The sequence below is a fragment of the Haliotis rubra genome, unplaced genomic scaffold (assembly GCF_003918875.1).
Source record: "Haliotis rubra isolate DU_JTF1 unplaced genomic scaffold, ASM391887v1 Scf284, whole genome shotgun sequence".
NCBI classification, from domain to species: domain Eukaryota; kingdom Metazoa; phylum Mollusca; class Gastropoda; order Lepetellida; family Haliotidae; genus Haliotis; species Haliotis rubra.
The window spans coordinates 1,068,492-1,092,589 of record NW_025766936.1 but is presented as its reverse complement, the minus strand read 5'-3'; the positions used below and the strand labels follow the sequence as shown (position 1 = coordinate 1,092,589).

Below are 24,098 nucleotides of genomic sequence, written 5' to 3'. Positions count from 1 at the left end.
TTGGCATCTTTGATTAAAGTTGTGGAAAGCGCCAATATATGAAACTAACAGCTTTCAGATGACTGGCTATATTCAAGTTGACACAAGTGTGAACAAAATTCTTGGTATCACACATACTGAACACTAAAATGGGGTGATGACGGGGAGAAACTATTGGGTTGTCTTATGACTGGAAACCTGCCTGAATGTGCAAATTTAAATTTTCTTCCATATGCAGATATTGTTCACACAAATGCTTTCAGGGAGCAATATTCCAGCTCTTCAATGAGCATCTGTAAATACACATCTCAACTAAACAATCCAGTGAATTGACATGAGCATCAGTCTACCAACATTGGTGTGAAAAGGTATGATTAAAACTTGTTCGCATGATGTGGGAAGAAAGCTAAGCTGGTCTTCAACACGGCAGTTAGCATACAACATACCAAATATTAGGGTAAAGTGTTAAAGAGACAACCACAGGGAACTAGTAACTAAGGGAAGCAACTCTGCACACTCAGTTGTGCACATAAGCATCAAACTGAAGTTTCATAATCCATAGAGCCTTGTTTAATGCTACCGGCAGCTATATTACACATCTGTTTATAAATTATATATACCAGGGCCCACTTGCACAGAGCAATCTTAGTTACAATCTTTGGCTCCTACAATCAACTTTACAATCACCATGCGAACAAGTTTTAATCATACCTTTGAAAATAAGGTCAAGGTGACCTAAATAAACTGATGTCTGTGAAATCCGCCAATGTAGGCTGTCGCCAAATTTGAAGACATTGGGTACAACAGTCAATGAAATATAACGTTAACAAGAGTTAAAAGCGTGCAAAGTGTCATGGTGACCTTGAAGATAAGGTCAAGGTCACCCAAATCAACTGGTGTCTGCGTAATCCCCCAATGTAGGCTGTCACGAAATTTGAAGACATTGGGTACAACATTTCATGAGATATCGCGTTAACAAGAGTTTGAAAGTGGTCAAAGTGTTGAGGTGACCTTGAAAATAAGGTCAAGGTCACCCAAACCGACTGGTGTCTGCATAATCTCCCAATGTAGATTGTCACCAAATTTGAAGACAGTGGGTACAACAGTTCATGAAATATCACGTTAAAAAGAATCGGGACGGACGGACGCCGCTGAATACATAGTCCCCCGTTCCGCGTTGCGGCGGGGGACAACTAAGACAAAATAACTCCATGACCGAAAAGAAATATATGTTTCAAGAGCTCTGAGATTGTGCATTACAGACAACGGCAACAGCATATGCCAAGGGAAACCACTCCCATCTTGCGTATTAACTAAAATTATCTGCTCTTGAGTTAAAGAAAAGGTCACGGCCATTGTTGATCGCACGCGGACACCATTCGCTAGTATCCTTTCCTTGATTATCAAAAAGGTATGTTGTTTCACCCTTTTCCAACACTGAATAGTACTTTGTGATATCGACTCAAAAGTTCTGAGGTTCACTACAGTTAAAAACAATGTATCCGACGTTAACTCGGTTGTGCATTCTCTGTGTTGTTGAAGTGTCGAGGCGAACCACAGAGTTTTATGCAATATAAAAGCAGTCTCCAAACATAAAGCTGATTATTTGCGTGTAACAGACACTATCGTGAAGGCCCTTTTGTCACAGACTACAATGATCTTAGCTCCTTACAATCGCTTTGTGCAAGTGGATGCCTACAATTGCAAGTGGATGGCAATTGTAGCCGAAGCCTAAGATCGTGATCTTAAGGATTTACAATAATTGTAGCGTTAAGATCGTTCTGTGCAAGTGGGCCCAGGTGAAGCCATCCCTGTCAATATACCTCAGGATCAGATTACAAAAACAATCATCCTTTTCACAGCTGGGCATGAGCTACCACAGTCTACTATTTGTTTAGTCAGGGGATAGGTGGCATATGGATGAACTTCATGAGTTCATATGTGCTTTGCTGGCAAGACCTAAAAATGGCTTATTTGAACAATAGATTGGTCAATATGAGATCTATTCGGTAAAACCCGAATTGTATTTCTGAGTGACACATAGCTTTAACTTAAGTCCATTTGTTTGAATGCTTGCTGTAAGAGGCATCCAACACGATTGTATCATCAGGCAAGCTGACTTGGTTCATGCAGCAATTGCACAGATCAATGCTCTGGATTGCATGGTCCAGATAGGAAAGCAGTCTATAAGTTATCTAGTCTAACTGGAAAAAATAGCCACCACCACACAAACTTAATTTCTCTGACCCAAATATATGACCACAGATCCAGGATTTCCAGAGTGAGTATGGTTTTAAGCCGGTTTAGCAACAATACAAGAAAAGCACATGATGGGGGAAAAATACATCCTACACAATAATACTGCAACTAGCATTTCCATGCTTTGTACCCTGTATAGTTTGAATTGCATTAACTTCTTTAATTCAAATGATATTTTTTGTTCAGATGCTTGATGGGCATTTAAAAGTTAGAAGGTAACATAACAGCATATGGTATGGAATTTCAACTTCCATATTTACAACACGTTTCTTGGCATCTCAATCAAAACACAATCACTTTATCTGCTTGATCTCTGTACATTTCAGACCGCCTCCGAGGTGAAGTGGTTAGAGCGTCCGCCCGGAGAGCGGAAGGTCGCGGGTTCGATCCCCGACCCCGTCATACCAAAAGACGTTAAAATATGGTACTTGTTGGTCCCTGCCTGGCGCTCGGCATTAATGGGTACAGCAAGGACTGGTCGGCTTGGAGTCAGTATAATGTGTCTGAGTGGGGTATTCATGCTTCACTGCAGCATGGTATCTCAGTGGGCTAGCACTATAAAACCAGCTTCAGTCTGGGCTAGTACAAGCAGCCGCACATACCCATACACACGCATGCACGTCGTCATGTGAGTGAAATATTCTCAAGCACGATGTTAAACCCAATTTCACCTCACCTCACCTGTACATTTCAATCAGTAATATTATCTCTCTGGCTTCCTGTTCATTCTATATACTTTGCTCATATTCATATTGTCATTCACCTGATGAAGGGGCAAGAAGTAGCCCAGAAGCATTGTGTTGTAAATTGTAAAGAAGTTGTAAATCCATAACATACGTTACATTTTTTGTTCCAAATGAAGTTAATGCCACTAGACTCTTGTCTCTCTGTGTGTATCTCCCAAGAATATTTGCAGAAAATACATGTTTGGGAATATTTTGAGCAATTCATATGGGCAAAATATTTAAAACTAAGATATTTAATAATTTACATATTATTATAATGAAAACAGCACTACTGAAACCAGTAGACCATCAGCATTTGTTTGATACAATACATACAATTTGTTGTCAACAGACACCACAGTTGACCAAAATAGCTTCATGCCTAGTGTGCGGATGCATTAACTGATTCAATTTGCACCAGTTAGAGAGCAATGCTATGGATGCCAGGCCAAAGTTGGACTTGGATATGCCACTCAGACACATTATACATATTCCTAATGCCAAACACCTGACACTGTAACATCAAGGACCATATTTTGTTAGCTTCTGGTATGCCATGGCCGAGAGAAGCCTGCTCTCCAAACAGATTTTCTATCCACTGTATAACAAAAGAGGTGGCCCCGTAACAGACAACAACAAAAACGGTTACATAAAGAGAGGTGTTTACTGAGATACAGTTTATCTGATGTACAGCAAGTGATGCAACATGGTCAATATACACTGATGCGATTAGTTCAAGGCTGAGTCCTTAATACAAGATCATACACAACACAATGTGTGCAGCAATACTTTAAGTAGATAAAACACTTAGAATTCCATCAATATAATTTCCAACACATGATCATACAAGTTGTCAGACTGGCCTAAAACGTTTCATATCCCTTACAATTTAAGAAAGGTTCCTGATATTATGTACACATAAAAGTAAACCACGTATGAAACGATGTCAATCCAGTCAGTTACAGGGCTGCAACACCATTTGAAGCCATGGAAGTGTCCCATAAAAGTATACTGTAGAAAAGGTGATGTCATGACAAACACGTAAGTGAAGACAATGTTCCCGTCATTCTTCCCACTGACACATGGAATAAGCATTGACTGACGCCTGGGGGAGAAGCTGGATCAATGATCAGAGGCAACGCATCTATTACTTGACAGTCAAGTGTTGTATATCTGCTCGCAGTGTTTATGCTAATGTTGTGTCCATGTCACAAATAAAACTTTCCACAATAAGCAGCCGTTCACTTCAGAATGCTGTGTAGTTTGGATTTCCTCCCATTACATTGTTGTTCATGCCACCCATATTGTTGCCATAGCCGCCACCACCACCGCCGCCGCCTCCACCACCTCCCATGTAACTATTCATGTTTCCTGTAACAAAAATGAGGAAGAGTAAATCACAGTAAATATTTAGTGTTTAGTTTGAGGATCATCTAAGCATGGCAAACCTGACACAACCTTCTTAGAGTTGCAATTTAGAGTGTATAGATGACATTAAGCTAGAACAATGGTACAAGACTGTACCGAAACGTCACATACACGAAATAAAAGTAGTAGTTATCCATAAAGGTTGTCTGTACTGAAACAACCTATTGTCTCAATTATTTGTCAGTAACGCGAGACTGCTCCTAAAAACTGCCCCTTATTATAGGACCCAACAGAATCTCTATTGTTGTGTCATTCATACTAAAGAACCTTTGTATGACTTACCTTGATAACCACCGCCGCCTCCTCCTCCTCCTCCAAAGTTGTTGCCATTGTTTCCATAGTTACCACCACCCCCACCATAACCTCCGGAGTTGCCAAAGCCACTGCCCATGTTGCCACCTCCACCAAAACCACTCCCACCCATCTGCCCAGAGCCAAATCCTCCTCCACCGCCCCCACGTTCAGCTGGAGCTGAGTTCAGGAACAGTTCAATGTAGCGGTGCTCTGTAACAAAAGGATGCATCATTATAAGTAACAGTAAATGACACAAATTCATTAACACTTCAGTTTTCTGATTATTGGTTTCAGACCTTTCATGAAATTATATGTCAACACTTCAGAGTCTTACATCCTAGATACTCCTTTACCACTGGTTTACAACTTATAGTTCAAATGTTCATGTATCTTTCCAAAACACTGCAATGTTATTACTTGTAAAGTTCCAATTCACACCTTAATTTATCCTAAACAAAAGGACAGTATTATTCCAACAACCTTCATCTACCCAATTAATACATACGCATATTTGACTTGTGTTTCTTCATAGCCTCAACAGCTTCTTGATGAGAGGCAAAGTCAACATTTGCTTCACCAGTTGGTCGACCATTTGGGGCATATTCAAATTCAACCTTCACAGGGCGGATTGGGCTGAAGAACTGAAATCCAAAATAATCGCTTTACATTTTATGCCAAAGCAAAGCATTGTACATTTTATGGAAGACAATTCCATGAACTGCATGTGCTAATAAAGAACTAAAAAAGATGTTCCAAGCTTGTGACTGGTACAGTGAAGTATTCTATGAACTCACATCATATACATCCTGTTCAATGGCCTGGAACGGAAGGCCTCGCATGTGTACAGAATGTCCAGTGTCACTAATGTAATGACTGCCAGGAGTGGCTCCACGGGGTCTGTCCATATTCATCCGGCCCCGCTGATTATTGCCCCTCATGCCGCCACCGCCGCCGACACCACCACCTCCTCCACCGCCACCCCCTCGACGGTTTCCACCCCCAAATCCCATTCCACCACCATATCCTCCACTGTAATCATCAAAGTCATCTTCAAAGTAACCTGAAAAAAGGAAAAGAAATACCAAACAATGATAATAAGAAATACACACCCAAATGTGAAAGTTTTGAGCTTTTGTTTACTAAGATAATGCCATTACTACAGCAACAGAAAATACGTCAGACTTATTTACCTTTAACATTTCTGCCACCTCGTCCACGGCCATATCCTCCCATTCCCATACCTCCGCCGACGCCGCCGCCGCCACCACCACCGCCGCCTCCACCACCTCCTCCCATGTTACCCATGCCCATGCCGCCAAAGCGGTCATTGCGATCATAGGGCCCTGGGCGTCCCATGGACCCTCCCATCATAGGCCTCATCCGTTGCTGGCCCATGGCGTTGTAGGCCTCACCCATGCTGCTTTTGAAGATCTCTATGTACCTGAAAGGTGCCAATCAACATGCTGCAGTTGTGGACAAAATATATATGTACATCCTAGCATCGTAACAGAATTAGCAATTGTATATTAAACAGGGACTTCTTGTTCTGATTCCTTTCAATGGCTTTCCCCAATTAGAATCAATAACCTTGGTTACATGATCTATTACAATAACAAATGCGTTCCTTGCTGTAACACATAGCTTAGCACATTCAGTTTAATCACATAGATGTCATTGCTTAATTTCACGTTACACAACTATCAAAGGATAATCAATTGTTTACCACTGGATTTCAATAAGAATCCATTACACATTATAATAAAGAGACTGAAAACATTCACACAACTTTCTCACCACTCAACCCTTCTCTCATCAGTACATATATTGAAGTTTCAGTATTTACTATTCTCCATGTACTTTTACATGACAAACCTAATATATCAGAAACATCACACAAGGACACATCAATCACACAGAATGGTAATAGTTACAAATGGCTACAGTAACACAAGTGTCTAAAATTTATTGCCATCACTCCAAACATCAACAGAAGATTCCTTGTATCCACCATCCACCCGGCCCAATGGGACCCCAACCATCCATACCCACTCTGCCCAGTAGCATCCAAGAGAAAGAAGTAAAGTTAGCGATGTTGCAGACGGTGGAACGCGACTGTCCCTCCCGCTGCTGTCATCAGCCCAGCCTCCCACCTGTGCCCTATCCTTTCCTTGTGTTTACCCAGGGCTTTTTCTGCTATGTCTTGGGATGCAAACTGGACATACGCCTCCCCCGTGCTGCGCCCCTGTCGATCCTCAGGTAGCATTATCCCATTGGGTACAATCTCCAACCCTACAGACCCACCCAACAAAAACAGAGCATAGCAATCTCAGTCCGATGGTAGTGCAACATAGAACATGAAGTAGTCATCAGAGTAGCATGTATGTAGTTGTGTGTAAACTGTCCGCAGTATGCACCTGTTACTTTAATTTGGCAGCACCAATCAAAATATCTCCAGTCAGAGAGTACTGAGAGAAAAATTATCTTTCATTTGTCAAACTGTTTTGCTGCTTAACGTTTGTCATGTTCAGTAATAGGATACCCAGCCATTTGGAAGTGGTTTCAAAAGTTTCAATCAACTTTATGCAATTTGTCAAAAATGTCACTGGCCAGAAGTATGTTTCATATCTGGATTCTCATATACTTATTTAATGCAAATGTGTGATTTTTTAAATTATATAACCAAAAACATTTTTCTTCATTACAATTTTCTCAAGGCTGAAACCAAAAATTTGTTATGTTCTTTGAAGTGCTGAATTATTGTCAAATGCATCATGTCTGTCAAATCCAATGAGATAAAAGGCTGACAATACCTACAACAGATTTTAATTTTTGTTATCCATAATCTGATACCATTTATGACAATAACTTCTAGTATTGTTGTGATAAGATCGATTTAAGAAAGGACAATTGTTTACAAAGCAGCTTGTCCTCAATGGTGTTTGATGTGTTGTTTACAATTACATCCCTTGAATCTTGTCAGCAGCCGGCAGTGCCAGGACATCACAAGTTCAGTTGAAACACTGACTAATGAAGGCAGTCACAAACAAACAAGCCCAAACAATGCATCTGACATGGTAGTCAAAAGACAACAATTGCCAGTACTTTCCAAACAGTCTCGTAGAAAACCATTACCAAAAGATCATTTCTTAAAACCATTCCTTCACAATCCTTAACAGTTCGCACTACATGTTTGTTCATTCTTCAATCCATTGTCCATGAACTGAGTTGTAATGGTATTATTCATGGATCCTCATTATCCATCTCAATCAAGAAATACTACCCTTCATTTTAGTGCTTTCCATCGCTGAATCGATCTTATCACCATTTAACATACATAGTTGTATATTACACAAGCAGACAATTACGTGTTTACCATAATCCCATTTCATCTTCGGTTAAAACACTTTACAAAATTAGCTTCATATTTTTTAACAAAATACTTTTTAACAATTGCAAAGTTTATTTATTCACTTTACAGAAATTTGAATGCAATGTATATGACAGTAAGAGACATACCTGTGAAAAATTGAGCAATTTCTTCTTTGGAGCAGCCAAATGGGAGCCCTCGTAGCCTGACAACTGCCTCGGTGGGTGCCTGCTGGTTGGGCCCTGCCCGTTTGATCACCCAGTCCATCTCACTCTTCTTAGACCGAAATACTGAAAACAAATGCTGAGGTGATACTTCCCATACACTACAGATTCATACCATAAGGTATCAGTGTTCTAAGTTAGGAATTCTCTCCAAAACGTCTCGTCATAACTGTCATGTTCATGTATGTAATGTAACTTTTAGGGACCGGAGATTCAAATACTACAGCAAGTGATAAATTTCTATGACAAAAAAACTGTGAGAAAGCTATACAATGGTGGTTACCTGTATGTGTACCCTTATCTCACCTTCAATATATCTCTGTCCCATGTGTTCATTGTTCTTCTTGACAGCCTGCTCTACATCGTCATCATTCATGAACTCTACAAATGCCTCTCCACTGGGACGTCCTTCACGGGAAAATGTGAAGTGGACGTTGCGTATTCCACAGCTTTCCGGATCTTCAATTGAAGGAAAAACAAAGTTATTGTTGAGGAAAACAGTCATATCCTAATTTATACACATTTTCCCCGTTACATGTACACGCAGCTACAAATCCTTCCTCACCCCATTTGAAGTGGCTAAAACTTTGTGATTTCTGCCCCAAATACTGAAAATGTCACAACATATATTGAATGACCATGACAGTAACTTGCGTCACTACACCCTGCCCAAAGAAGTGTGTGAAGACATTCAACATAGATATGGTACTAATCTACAGGTAGTTATGGACAACATATCTCCCAGTTGGAATGAAGTTTCAAAATTACAATTCTGTTTCATGCATATTCAAATGACCTCCTAAATTTCCTTCAGGATCTTTACTTTTATATGGCATCTAAAACATTACTGATGGGGAGTCAGTGGCAGCCATGAGCAGAAATATGCTTGGAGGACCGATTTTGCTCAAAATTTTGAACTGGCAAAACAAGTCTATTCATTTTCTCTCACCTCAAAACATTTAACTATCATCAATCAATGGAAACCTGACAAACTTTTTTCCTGATGAAAATGTTGGATCCTTTTTCTTTACTTACCAACTTTAACATCTGGGTTTTCTTCCCCTACAAAACAAAATGTGTATAGTTCATAATATTAAGAACAAAACCTTTCAATGACAACACTAACAGGAGTTGGTTAAGGATTTTATCTGACCTCAAAATAGTTTAATTTTAAGTTACACTAACAGTATTTCACTCTGGTCTGAAAGTCTCTGAATATTTTCTGAAATTCAGTAATTAACAAGACTAGTTACAAGTTATATCAACAATCAGTAAAAGTGGTATAATGGATGAAACAGGCAACTAGTTACCAGAGCATGAGCAACTATTTCAGGCTGGAATGATAAAATTTATATTATTTGGGTAGACAGTCAGCACTAGCAAGACAAAAAAAATCCTACTGAAACAAATATTTAGCCAGCTCTGAAGACCAACGTTTACATTACAAACCTGCAAAAAATCGGACAACTTCTTCAGGTGTAGCTGCCCATGGCAAACCTCGCAGTCTTACAACGAAGCCGTCATCCTCGTGAGAACCCATGCCTTTGAGAACAAAATATCACTGTTAATAACTCGTGCAATTATGGCCACAACACAAAAGACATAGTTAAATCTGTAGTTGAACATAGGTGATTGTTCACACAACAACCAGGCAAAGGCAATATAAAAGAAGGTTATGTCTCTGAAACACATAACGAAAGCAGAAACAATGTAGGATTACCCAGTTTGTAGAGATCCTATTGTTGAGTTGCAGCACAAGCAACTAACTGTAGCTTTGTTTCTATCGATTTTAAACAAACAGATAATGAATATATCTAAATAAAGAATAAAAAATCCATCCAGCAAACACAAAGTCAGTGTGCATAAAACCTGATGCCTATCACCATGGAGCAATCATAAAGGAATCATTTAAAATGGCCACGAGCAGGCACGAATCTTGCAACTCTTTGTCACGTTTACGCGCAAATCGCAAAATTGTAGCTGTACCAAAGCCTTCAGCTCACGTAAATTACTACAAAATAGATATACATCATGGAATGTAATCTATCGCATTTTGCGTATGAATGCACTGGATACAAGCTGACATACCGACAATATGATATTTAAGTCTTGCTTCTTTCTGCTGAAAATGTCGAACTTTCCAAAATGGCTACGCCGCGTTCTCCAGCATGTGCTTGCCGGAAATGACCGAACTGCATTACATTTTCATTTTATTTTATTTTCTATTTTATTCAGAAAAGGTTACAGTTTTGTTAAGATAGATTTGTAATAAGCATCAATACGAAAAATCATCTATTTTTGTATTGTTAACGTTTATGGACGCTAAACTTCCTTCCGGTTAGGGCATAAACATTCGATCGCCATATTGGTGACATTGTTAGTCGAGGGATAGCCATCAAAATCAACAATCATCTGCTTTACTTATGTAGAAGTATTGAATTTACTTATAGTTTTGAAGGGCCAAGAATACAGCTAATTTACCCTTCAAGGAATCTTTTGTGTGGCATCCGAAGATGAGCTTCCTTTTGTAAGTTTCCTGAGCTAACTATTCTTTTCAATTTGTTTGTTTACAAACATTAGTCAGAGTTCTCATCTCCTGCACAGGTTATTTGATTGCATTTAATAATGACAGCAGCTGGACCATGAAATGTATTGTTATGTTATATAGATGACAATTTCTGAGAATGGTATACGTATAATTTGGTGTGTCTTTGTTACACAAATGGTTTCGTAGCAGTTTGACAAATGCTTCCGGTTTCTAAGTGTCAATGTCAAAACGCACCTCTTCTTTCTTTGGTTGACAGCAAACAAGGTCTGTTATTAAATGATGTGTAAATAACTTTTGTACACAATAAACTTGTTTTGAATATATCGAAGAGAGAAATTCTCACATTTTAGCTGGTAGTGTAGAAGTTACCAGAACAGCCATGTATATATGATCCTGGTGCTCTATGAACTATCGGACGGATATGTACGTGCTGACATATGCAGCTTTACGTAGGGACATGAACAGTGTACATGCGATAATCGTACATTCGACCTGTCTACAGAAATAGCCCATTTCTAAATATAATATTAATGGTTTTTATCTGGTGATCTTGTGATTGTAATGTTTCCATGGTACTCAATATGTGATGCTAAAACAAATTGCCATTACTTTTGCCAAATTAGCAACTGTCACTCCGCCTGTACAGCTGTTTCAAAAGCAATGTCTAATCAGACGCCATATGTCGGCACATCCACTCTGGTATACCAAACTGTTTTGGAAAGCCATCAATGAAATATTTGGAAGGTGATGTCATCTAACACAAGGCAATTATTGTTTGGAAGGTTGAGTTACTTTTTGAGGGGTATCTGAACTTACCTATGATTAATTAATCCATTATGGCCAGACTGCCATGGAAGTAAAGATAAACAACAACGATTTTTGGGAAATAATGGGCTCAGTGTGGATGATGCAGGAAGGGGCAATAAAGCCACAGTCCTACCTCAGACCCCCATGCAAATTACACACCCTATCATAGGTCAAGCTGTCCCTCTGCTGTGCTTGGAAGACATGACCTCAGTAACGATACTAACACTCCCATACGAAAGAAGCGGGCAGAAGAATTTGGCCTCAGCTGTAGTTAGCAGGCAACCAAGTATCATGATACCAACACCCACCCAATGTTTCACTACAGACCCCACCTGCACAGGGCCGTGTTGTCGTGAAGCATTGCTGCCTGTGTGAGAGTTATGTTAGATTCGTTTGTTGGGCAATTTATGGGCAACTGAACTGCATCGGTCATGAATGTCGCACAAATTATTGTAAACCAAAAGTCACCGTGTTCTTAAATCTGATTGGTTGAAAAACCTGATCAAATGGTATTCGATTCCAGGAAATTCGCAGCGTATTAATTAATACATACAAACATCGCTCACACCATTGTATTGTTACGTCGTCAGCTGAGATGACGTCATTCAAATCATATTGTGACGTAAAGCCAGAATGACGTCACAAATGAGCAGTCCTAGATGCTACCATGGGAGACGTAAAGTCCGAATGACGTCACAAATGAGCAGTCCTAGATGCTCACCGTGTTCTTAAATCTGATTGGTTGAAAAACGTGATCAAATGGTATTCGATTCCAGGAAATTCGCAGTGTATTAATTAATACATACAAACATCGCTCACACCATTGTATTGTTACGTCGTCAGCTGAGATGACGTCATTCAAATCATATTGTGACGTAAAGTCCGAATGACGTCAAAAATGAGCAGTCCTAGATGCTACCATGGGAGACAGCCGAAACGGACGGCTGATGACATTGCACTGCTGTACCCGTACTTTATGTCAATGAATGCAGACACAAAAACGTGTGTGGACCTTTTGGTTTACTTTTGTGTTTACAATGTCGATAAACATCATTTCGGGTGTTATTGAGTTGGCCACGGAATATTCCAATTTCCGGGTGTTATTGAGTATTTGAACATCTCCTAAATACCGTATACTACCATAGATAAGCCAAATTTTGAGGACCAAAAAAGGCAGACTGTAGCAGGGGTTTGTCTTATAGTATGACCAGAAATTATTGAGAATTTTAGGAATATGTTTAATTGGATTTCTAGTATAAACAACCATGACCAGCTATCAAGTGCTTGGTTTCATTCAAGAGAGACAACTCCGTTAATCCTTTTTCATTAGTTTCTGAAGAGTTATCCCCCTTCGTTTACTTGCTAGCAGACGGCATTTTCAGTGATCCTCAGTATGGATGATTTAGAGAAGAGGAAGTTGATTTTAGAGTATTATAACAAGGACATCAGATCAGCTAAAGTGATTTCAACTGTTTATCGTGTTTTGAAAAATATTGCAAATGGATATGGCATTGAGCACCAGGGAGGCGCAGGTAGGCCCAGGAAATTGACTGTCAGTGACAGGAGCTGGCTTGGTATTCTTGTTTCTAAAAACAAACGAAGGAGTTTAGAAAACTTAAGGCTGGATATGATTGATAGAGGAACTGTGGCTGTCTGTAAGGAGACAATTAGAACTGAGCTGCATGCAATGGGTTGGCAGAAAAGTCGAGGAATTCCATTACCGATAATGAAACCTGAACAAAAGGAGCGAAGGTTGAACTGGTGCTTACAGCATAGAAATTTTAACTGGGACAATGTGATTTTCTCAGATGAAAGTTCTGTGTGGCTGTTTCCTAATACACTGAAATTCTGGACCAAACAAACTGAAAAACCTTTGTATCAGCACCCACAGTACAGTTCGAAATTTAATGTGTGGGGTGGCATATCTGTGTTAGGGGCAACGCCCCTCTGTGTATTTGAAGGGAATATGAACAGTGAGCGGTACATAGATAATCTCGAGGGACATTTACTTCCATCTGCTCAAATGCCACCCAAATCTGCTCACGTGTTCTATGGAAATGTTTTGATTTTCCAGCAGGACATCGACCCAAAACATCGCTCAAAGCATTCACAGGCCTGGTTTCGGACCCAAAATATGACATTATTAGATTGGCCAAGCTATAGCCCTGACCTAAATCCAATAGAAAATGTTTGGGGACTTATGAAGAAAAGTGTCAATAAGAAAAATCTGACAAATATTGCTGAAATGAAAGAAGAGGTGGTCCGATATTGGGACAGCATGGACCACAACTTTCTAACTACTTTGATCAGTAGTATGCCCCGCCACATTGAAGCCTGCATTGCTGCCCATGGTGACTTGACAAAATACTAACTGTTCACCTGTCTTTGAATCTGGAGTTATGTTCTGCTAATATTCATGTTTAATATGTGAGGAATGAGGGAAAAAAAAATTACAGTCTTAAATTCTCAATAATTTCTGGTTGTACTGTATCTATGGGTTACGCTTTCGTCAGACCTTTTTGTCAGTTGGTAAGAAAACGACATCATATCGCTTCACGTGAACGAACAAAAGAAGACGATTTTGTCAGTACAGATGTCAAATTTGCAGTTAAACATCAATAGACAAGATTATTTACCTTTTCAGTTCTAATTTGTTTTGCTAGGCATTGTCTTATATGCAGGGATTAAGATTACCGTGTGTATCTGTCTCGTATACAGAACCGGAAATAGCAATCAGCTGTGCACACGTTACCCCGATCTACTGGTGATTTAGTTAAGACGTACCCAGTAATATAACAAGATGAATTCTGATGCAGTGATCGGGAAAATATGGTATCTGAAACTATTATTTTACCAAGAGAAATATATTCTAGCATGGTGTCATTTTAATTGCAGATTTTGTTCTACAAATTTAAATATTTATAATCATAACCTATTATGTGACAGCACTTTGGTGTATTGCCAGATAGGTTTTATGCATGGAACAATTAGGGGTCAGTTAAAACTTTATTAGATTCTATCCTCACCAAACATACTTACATTTTACGTCCAAGATGGTAACTGCCACTTGTCTTGTGGGTCTGAGTTGCCTGCGATTGGGACCCCATCGCGTGGGGTCGGCTTATGTAAGAAACCTATCATTTTGATAGTGATTTTAAGGGTCGAGTATGGGGGTTGGCTTATCTATGAGATCGGCTTATCTACGGTAATATTTGGTACGTACGATTTCAATATCGAACTTACCTTGTGTATTGTGACTTCCTATTTCCTCTGCTGGGTCTGGTGGTCCTGTATACTGTTCCCTTTTGAGCTCCTACTGTCTGGTTCTTGGTAGCCCCTGTCCTACTAGCCATCAGACCTTTTACAAGCCAGTGGACCAGTGCCACCTTTCATTTTGGAGGCAGGCATGTTTTCTTGAGCAGAGTCGCTGTTGTTGCACGCAGCCGAATGATGTGACAGTTGAATATGCTAAATACGACATCATGAACGCGCTAATTAGTCACATCATGGGAATAAATGACGTATGGTTGCTTGGGGGGAGAGAGTATTATTGTTTGGTGGGATAATGAGGCAGGGGAGTGTAATGTTAAATCAAATGAAGTTGTACATCAGGCTAACTTCACCTTGGCAGTTTTATTCATGGTGTTCATTCTTTGTTGTTTATAGTGGAAGTAAAAACAACAAAACTTTCAAACCTAAGAAGAACATCCCAGAAGGAACTCATCAGTATGACTTGATGAAACATGCAGCGGTTACCCTGGGAAGTGGTAACCTCCGTCTGGCCGTCATGCTTCCTGAGGGGGGAGGACCTCAACGAATGGGTGGCAGTTAACAGTGAGTAGCCCACTGGCTAGCCTAATAGTTGCTTTTATTCCAGTTATGGGGCCACCGGCCCATTATACAAGTACAGAGCATGATGAAGTACAATTGTGACATGGGCGCTGTATCTAAATACACGTACATTAATGTAACAAAGAGATCATTTCACAGATATCCCTTTGAAAAAGGAATCACGTTTCTTAGTGGCAAGAAATATATTTTTTGCCAGATCAAGGTAAAATGGACACGCGAGGCAAAAGTGAAATTCATATTCGACAACTGGTATAATACAAAATGGGCAAACACGTTCATTTTGTGGAATTCTATAATATCTGCCTGTTTCAATTAGAAGACGGTGATTAGATCCAAGGAAATTTAAAATATTAATTCCGAAATAATTTTACATCGATAAATCGAACCCAGTTATGATATTGAGAATGATCTCTTACAGCAAAGAACAGTTCAAGTTTAGAGCAAGATTGAATATTTTCATGACATATTTGATTCTCAATGTCTACACATCTTTGCCTAAACTGGTTTAAGAATACATCAGCCCATCCAACACTCTGTTGAATCCAAACCTTTGCGAATCCGAAAGAAAATAACATGATTTAACCTTGAGTGCCCAGCAAGCTCTACGGTTCTCTGCCCTTTTATATTGGAAAGTATAAGCTTTTTTTAATATCAGGTAGTTTTCTTGAGTTAATAATCTAAGCCAAAACTTGACAATTTTTAAATAATGGGACACTTTGCCAGAATTTCTAGCCAAGATAGATTTTACAAAATTATTTGGAGTATTTCTACTCAATCCACAAGTTATCTTACAGAATTTAGTGTGTATATTTTCGCCATTCGGCGATGAATGGAATCCTCAAACTTCTGATCCATAAGTCAAAATTGGTAATAATTTAACATCAAAACTTTAATAGCCTAATGATAATGCAGAAAAACGGAATTGCATGTATATTTGATTCCAAACTAAGCACTCTTCACAACTAAATTAGGAAACTTGTCATTTTGTTCAAAATTGGGAATATTTTCAAGAACATATAATTCAGATATTAAAAGTTGCATTTACTGTAATTATGTGGATTAAGTGTTGTGGGATCTTACTTATCTACTGTTCCAGTCATCAGTGAATTACCAGTCTAACCCAACTTATTTTAATCAAGTTAGGACATTTTTAGTTACATTTGCAACGACTTGTGGCTGACTTGTCCAGATAAATTCCTGGGTTTAACGTATTGGTGGTTACAATCAGTGCCCAGTGGCATTTTTGAAGGGGAACCAACTACTGTCCCAGCTTTGATTGTGTGCCTTCTACCAATGCAGGCATTGATAAGTAACAGTACCTAGAAGCTTACACTGTCTAGTGAGTTACAGGACCTTTGGACAGTGTTTATTGTATGATATCACAAGAGCATGGAAAATGATTCACAAGAAAAGTCTGAGTGTTCAGGAATGAAAAATGCAATGATCAGTCTTAGTGTAGAAAAGGACGGGTGGCAAACTTACAAAATTTGAACTGCTTATTATCTAGTCTTGATAGATTGACATCCACGTTGTCGGATGATGGATCCAAGGTAATATTCTAATCTTAGTGTACTTTAATGTTAAAGGACATGCCTAAGCATCCTTATGAGTGATCTGTGGCAAAGTTGGCAAAAATTTATTTCCGTCCCCGAAAGCATCAGGATCTGACATTATTCACTTCATCCCCAGCTGTTGACTTCTTCAACCAAATCAACATGCTGTATGGCACAATCACGGAGTTCTGCTCAGAGGAGTCATGTTCAGTCATGTCTGCGGGCCCAAAGTATGAGTACCACTGGGCTGATGGACAGACCATCAAGAAGCCCATCAAATGCTCGGCTCCCAAGTATATCGACTACCTGATGACCTGGGTGCAGGACCAGCTGGATGATGAAACACTCTTTCCCTCGAAAATAGGTCAGTATCGGACAGTGACTGTATTATTTGATTCTGTTTCCTTGTTTGTCAGTACTGTCTTTGCTTGAGGGCATTACTGGACGCTGTTCTCCTGCAATAAGCTTACAAGCTGTGATGTTACTGAAATAGTATTGGAATCATCATTAAGATTAACTCATTTACCTGGGAACCTTTGAAGGTCCGGGTTAGAATATTGATCTTCAGTAACCCTAAGGTTAGGCGACTAACAGGATCGGGTGGTCAGACTAGCTGACTTGGTTGATCACATGTCATTGGTTCCCAATTGCGCAGATCGTTGCACATGCTGTTGATCACTGGATTGTCTGGTCCAGACTCGATTATTTACAGACCGCCGCCATATAGCTGGAATATTGCTGAGTGCAGCTTAAAACTAAAGTCACTCACTCACTCATTTACATGGGTTTGATTCTTCACATGGGTTTAATGTGTGCACCCAATATCTGGTGTTCTGTGTCATTATGTTGATTGGCTAGTACTAAAATAGTGTAAAACCATACAATAAGGTTTGCAGGTGAACCTTTTAGCCACTGCTGTTTATTTTTTTATTTTTTATATATATTTTTAACTTACCTTACCATAGGTCTTATGCATATTACCTCAAGCTCCGTTTAAAAGAGATCAGACAGTCGTTGATTCGCCATTCTCTAGAATGGCTGCCTCAAGTATCGACGAGTGTACAGGAACAGAAGTGACGTGATCTCCCCTTGCAAGCGCGGTCTATCCAAATATCACTTTTACTTCAAGCGTACTGTGTGTGAGAGGTTTTTGATTTCGCTAGCTCGCTACTTACTGATTCTTTCAGATATTAAAGTTCTTGTTTGTTTCAGGTATGTATGCTTTTTATATCCTATATTCTTCTCTGTGTGGGTGAAGAACATAATTAAAGCAAACTTCACTTACCTGGCTGCCTCGTGTTTCTCACTTCGGTGTGGGGTGTGTTTCCACGTCGTGAGTGTCGCTCCACTTGGCATGTTTGGTGTTTTGTATTCTCTTATGTCTTTTTCACCATAATATTCATGCTTGGTCTTGTATTTCTTGATATTGTTGCCTAAGTTGTGCTTGTTTTTCACGCTCTTTTTCGGATCTGTTGGGGCAGCCATCTTGGTTGTGCCCATTCTTGCTGCAGGGGTGTTTCCATTTTTCTCTGAAGGTTTTTTTTTTCTGTGTGTTTACATAGTTTTTACGTTTCACTTTTTTTTTCGTGTGTTCCAGCCTTTGTGTGCATGACCTGGCACTTTTGCTGTATCTGCAAGGTGCAAAAGTCTGCCAAGGATCCCCACCCTTGGTGTCCGGACTGCACTAATGTAGCCTGTTCTCTTGCTGAGCGCTGTCATTTTTGTACGCCGTTATCGGTCGCCGATTTCCAGGCTTACACCGCCGCCAAGAAGAAACGATTGTCGCACCATAAGAGGAAGATGTCTTCACCTGCTTCGTAGTTAGGCTCCAGGTCTTCTCTTCCAAGGACGCCGGACGGACGCTCTTCTCCTTTAGCTGAACAGACGTCTACACCTGCACCAAGGAGGCTGATGCCCAGCGCCCGTCTGATGCCTTTGTGGACTTATCTCAGTCAGATGCCTTATGTCATCCGGAGGTACAGAAGCTTCTAAGGACGCTCCTTTTGCCTGCAGCAGTTGAAGCACAAGCCAGCGCCGACGGCCGTGGCACTTAGTTCTGATGTTGCTGGATTGGTGTGTCAACAAGCGCCTCCCTTGATGCCAACGCTGTTGTTAGACTACCATATCCCCAGGAAGGCTCCTGTGTCTACGTTGTCTCGAGAGGAGGATCTTCAGCGTCAGTTATTGGAAGAGAGTTCCTGACGCCAGGAAGCCGAGCGTTTCCGTCATTCTAAGCGGTCTCACTCTAGGTCTCCTCGACAGCGCCATCGTTCTCGAAGTCTCCAGCAAAGTTCTGATACTAGTCATCGCTGTCGCCGGTCTGATTCCAGGTCTCGCTCTCCCAGACGTCCCAATGATAGGGAGAGACGTTGAAGGTCGCCGACTCGTGGGAGTCGCTACCGTTCAAGGTCACCTCCTTTGTGCCGCTCGCCGCGACGACCACGTTCCCCTACAGTTACCTGGTGGCCGATGCGGTGGCCTCTTTGGATGCCAACTTTGCTAAACTGTCTCTCAATACTACTATTAAGTCGCGCGCAAAGGGACTACAAGATACATAGCCTGGATTTCGCTGATGGAGGCACGGCTCATGATGAATCCCTTAAACGGGTCTCCACAGTCTTCTCACCGAGTGCAGGACTCTAAGATGTTGGCTACTGACGCAGAGCTCAAGAGGATGTTGAAGCCTGTTTCTGCATTGGCCTCTGAAACTTTTTTACTCGGATAACCTCGCCGATCACCCGGTTTCACCATCTCAGGGGCATCGATTTCGACCCTTATATAGACGACTGTCTCATGAACCACCTCGACCCTCAGTTGCTTTGCAAACAGATGGACTTTGCCATTCGTCTCCTAGAACAACTGGGGTGGATTATCAAATCAGACAAGTCCCACCTCGAGCCGTCCCAGGAACTGACGTTTATAGGAGGCTTGTTCCTGACTCACTGCGACCTTGTCAGGATTCCACAGGATCGCTGGAGGAAAATTGTCAGTTTCGCCAGTCGAGGTCTGTCCCAGCCGCTCACGCTCAGGTAATGGCAGTCCCTCTTAGGTCTCCTCACCGCAGCCCAGGACTTGGCGCTCAGAGGTCGTCTGATGCTCCGACCGTTACAGCGCTTCCTATTGTCTTACATCCAAGCCGACGACCTCCAGTCGAGGTTCCTTCTACCTCTGCATCTCCACGCTTACCTCCGCTGGTGGACTGTAAAGTCGAACGTCTGCGTAGGAGTCTCCTTGACAGAGTTTGTTCACGATCACGAACTTTTCGTTGACGCGTCTCTTCAGGGTCCGGGTGCACACCTCAACGACCAGACCACCTCGGGGCTGTGGTCCGACGCCGACCTAGGCTGGCATATCAACAATTTGGAGCTCCAAGCAGTCATTCTAGCGGTTCGACACTGGACGCCTCTGCTGCAGGACACCAAGGTTCTGATAGCGTCGGACAATTCTACGGTGGTGTGGTTGATTCGCAACCAGGGAACGACCAGGTCCAAGCAGTTGTTGGAGCAGACCTTCCTGTTGGCCAGTCTCCTGGACAACAATGGCATCACAGTCAGAGCCCGGTACATTCCAGGGTGCAAGAATGTCCTAGCAGACGCTCTCTCAAGGCCAAGCAAGCCGTCGCCAACAGAAGCTTTCAACCTTCTATGTCACAGTCACGGCCGTCCTCTGATCGACCTGTTTGCGACTCGGTTCAACAAACAGAATCCGTTGTACGTGTCTCCGGTTCCAGATCCGGCGACATGGGCAGTCGAAGCCATGTCCTTGTCGTGGGAGGGTCTGGACGCATACGCCTTTCCACCACCAGTTCTGCTGCCAGCAGTGATAGCAAAGGTTAAGCAGACAGAGACGATTCATCTGCTTTTGGTCGCGCCTTGGTGGCCAACCAGAACCTGGTTCCCAGATCTGCGCCGTCTCGCTGAAGGAAGTCCGCAACAGTTACCAGAGTGGCCTCACCTGCTCAGGCATCCGCAGTCGACAGCTGCATCCTGATCCGACTCGATTTCATCTGTATGGCTGGATCATCTGCAAAAGGCACTGAAGGCCAAGGGCTTCTTCACAGGTGTAGCCAAGGTTATTGCTCGTGCTCATCGAGTCTCCACTAGATCACTCTACGATGATAAGTGGACTTCCTTTGAGAAGTTTTGTGCACAGAAGTCCAAGGACCCATTGAAAGCTTCTCCTCAGTTTATAGCAGAGTTCCTTCTTTTCCTTCGGAAGTCCCGGCGTCTCAAGGGCAACACTATCGGCTCTTAACTCTGTTTTGGCGGTCAAGTGCGACAAAAAGATTTCCAAGGTGCCGGAGCTCATTGCCGTACTCAAAGCCTTCAAGCTGGAGGACCAGAAGGCAAAGTTTCGTCCTCCTCCTTGGGACCTTAACATTGTTCTCCGGCATCTGAAAGATCCACCTTTCGAGCCTTTAGACACTGCTTCATTCGAGAACCTCTCCAGGAAGACAGCGTTTCTCTTGGCCTTGGCCACGGCAGCTAGAGTCAGCGAGATCCACACTTTGGATGTCACCAGGGTGCATTTTGAGAAGTCACAGCATGGGCTTGTTCATTTGGGACTGCTTTGGGATTTCGTGGCTAAGAACCAGCTGCCAGGACAACTAGACAGAATGTTCTCCATTCCTCCATTGGCTTCCATTTTAGGACCCCACAACGCTGAGGAACAGCTGCTTTGTCCTGTGAGGGCTTAAGATGTATATTGCCAAATCATCATCCAGGAGGCACTCTCGTAAGAGACTGTACATCCTGTTTTCCTGTGCGGCAAAAGGTGAAGTTAATAGGAATACTATTGCGCTCTGGCTACGTACGACCATCCTGGCTGCCTACGATGCACTAGATCTGCCTCATCCTACAGCCAATAACCCGCACGAGATTAAGGCCCTGGCGTCCACCATGGCTCTCCATAGGAACTGCACCGTTCCAGCCATCATGGAGGGATGCTCCTGGAAGTCCTCTACTGTCTTCGCTAGCCACTACCTGCGGGATCTGGCCGTCGAGGATGTTGAAGGTCTGCAATCTTTTGGTCCACTGAGGGTTGCCCAGCAACCCACCCGACCTACAGCCCATTAGGTAACTACTTCTCCTTACCTTCTGGTCTTTAGGATAACTTACGCCCTGGGTGTATTGTTTTCCTTAGGGTTTCCTTGGGTCACTATCTGTTTCTTGTTCCAGGCGCTTCCTGCGACAGTCTGCTTTCAGTTAGTTTCCTTGGTTTCCCTTGGCATGTGGTCTTGTTTTTCTTCATGGGACGACACCCGACACCGACACCGCCATCCTACTGTCGAATCCATATGCATAAGACCTATGGTAAGGTGAGTTAAAAATTTACTAAAATCTAAATATTTTAGATATTTAAATACTTACCTTACAATAGGGCGGTAACTCCCTCCCAACGCTTGATGCTCCTCCCTTCTCTGGGCTCTTCGGACGTGGTCAGTAAAAGTAATTTTTGGATAGACCACGCTTGAGCGCAGAGAGGGGAGATCACGTCACTTCCGTTCCTGTACACTCGTCGATACTTGAGGCAGCCATTCTAGAGAATGGCGAATCAACGACTGTCTGATCTCTTTTAAGCGGAGCTTCAGGTAATAAGCATAAGACCTATGGTAAGGTAAGTATTTAAATATCTAAAATATTTAGATTTTAATAATTTTATCATTATGATTTACCTGTAAACAAAGTATAATTGCTTCTTTTTATTCAAGGTGTGCCATTTCCAAAGAACTTCCTGTCCATTGCCAAAACGATCCTGAAGCGCCTGTTTCGTGTGTATGCACATATCTACCACCAGCACTTCAAGGAGGTGGTCCAGCTGAGTGAGGAGGCCCACCTCAACACATCCTTCAAGCACTTCATCTTCTTTGTGCAGGAGTTCAACCTCATAGACAGAAAGGAACTAGCCCCTTTACAGGAGCTGATTGATAAACTCACCAGCAAGGACCGATAGATGCCAATCCCCAGGAACCACCTGGCTCTAATGGTTTTCAATGTTTACAGTGATTCTGCAGAGTCTACAGTCATCTTGTGACTTGATAGAGATGTAACAATGTTTTAATTTTGACTGCTAGTGATGTTACAATATGTTTGAATAATGAACTGCGAGTTATGTAACAATATGTTTGAATAATGAACTGCTAGGGATGTAACAATATGTTTTAATTTTGACTGCTAGAGATGTAACAATATGTTTGAATAATGAACTGCTAGGGATGTAACAATATGTTTGAATAATGAACTGCTAGGGATGTAACAATATGTTTGAATAATGAACTACTAGGGATGTAACAATATGTTTGAATAATGAACTGCTAGGGATGTAACAATATGTTTGAATAATGAACTACTAGGGATGTAACAATATGTTTGAATAATGAACTGCTAGGGATGTAACAATATGTTTGAATAATGAACTACTAGGGATGTAACAATATGTTTGAATAATGAACTGCTAGGGATGTAACAATATGTTTGAATAATGAACTGCTAGGGATGTAACAATATGTTTGAATAATGAACTGCTAGGGATGTAACAATATGTTTGAATAATGAACTACTAGGGATGTAACAATATGTTTTAATTTTGACTGCTAGAGATGTAACAATATGTTTGAATAATGAACTGCTAGGGATGTAACAATATGTTTGAATAATGAACTGCTAGGGATGTAACAATATGTTTTAATTTTGACTGCTAGAGATGTAACAATATGTTTGAATAATGAACTACTAGGGATGTAACAATATGTTTGAATAATGAACTGCTAGGGATGTAACAATATGTTTGAATAATGAACTGCTAGGGATGTAACAATATGTTTGAATAATGAACTGCTAGGGATGTAACAATATGTTTTAATTTTGACTGCTAGGGATGTAACAGTATGTTTGAATAATGAACTGCTAGGGATGTACTGATATGTCTGAATAATGAACTGCTAGGGATGTAACAATATGTTTGAATAATGAACTGCTAGGCATGTAACAATATGTTTGAATAATGAACTGCTAGGGATGTAACAATATGTTTGAATAATGAACTGCTAGGGATGTTACAATA

General features: G+C 41.2%; 2 protein-coding genes across 2 annotated transcripts; one reads left to right on the top strand and one right to left on the bottom strand.

Moving 5' to 3' along the window:
* Positions 1-3,608: 3,608 nt before the first annotated feature.
* On the bottom strand, positions 3,609-10,456 carry LOC124281425 (heterogeneous nuclear ribonucleoprotein H3-like). Its single transcript, XM_046717475.1, has 11 exons — positions 10,365-10,456; positions 9,726-9,818; positions 9,312-9,338; positions 8,583-8,735; positions 8,202-8,342; positions 6,836-6,974; positions 5,876-6,126; positions 5,480-5,745; positions 5,191-5,326; positions 4,674-4,895; positions 3,609-4,334 (listed from the first exon to the last, which is right to left on the bottom strand). The coding sequence occupies exons 2-11, from the start codon at positions 9,814-9,816 to the stop codon at positions 4,210-4,212; spliced, it is 1,551 nt and encodes a 516-aa protein (XP_046573431.1). The 5' UTR covers positions 9,817-9,818; positions 10,365-10,456; the 3' UTR covers positions 3,609-4,209.
* Positions 10,457-10,606: 150 nt separating this feature from the next.
* LOC124281421 (MOB kinase activator 1B-like) lies at positions 10,607-23,339 on the top strand. The gene is given in 5 exon segments (XM_046717470.1): positions 10,607-10,803; positions 15,298-15,430; positions 15,432-15,465; positions 17,173-17,400; positions 22,747-23,339. Coding segments are annotated over 5 exon segments (651 nt in total). The 5' UTR covers positions 10,607-10,789; the 3' UTR covers positions 22,989-23,339.
* The last annotated feature ends 759 nt before the right edge of the window (positions 23,340-24,098 follow it).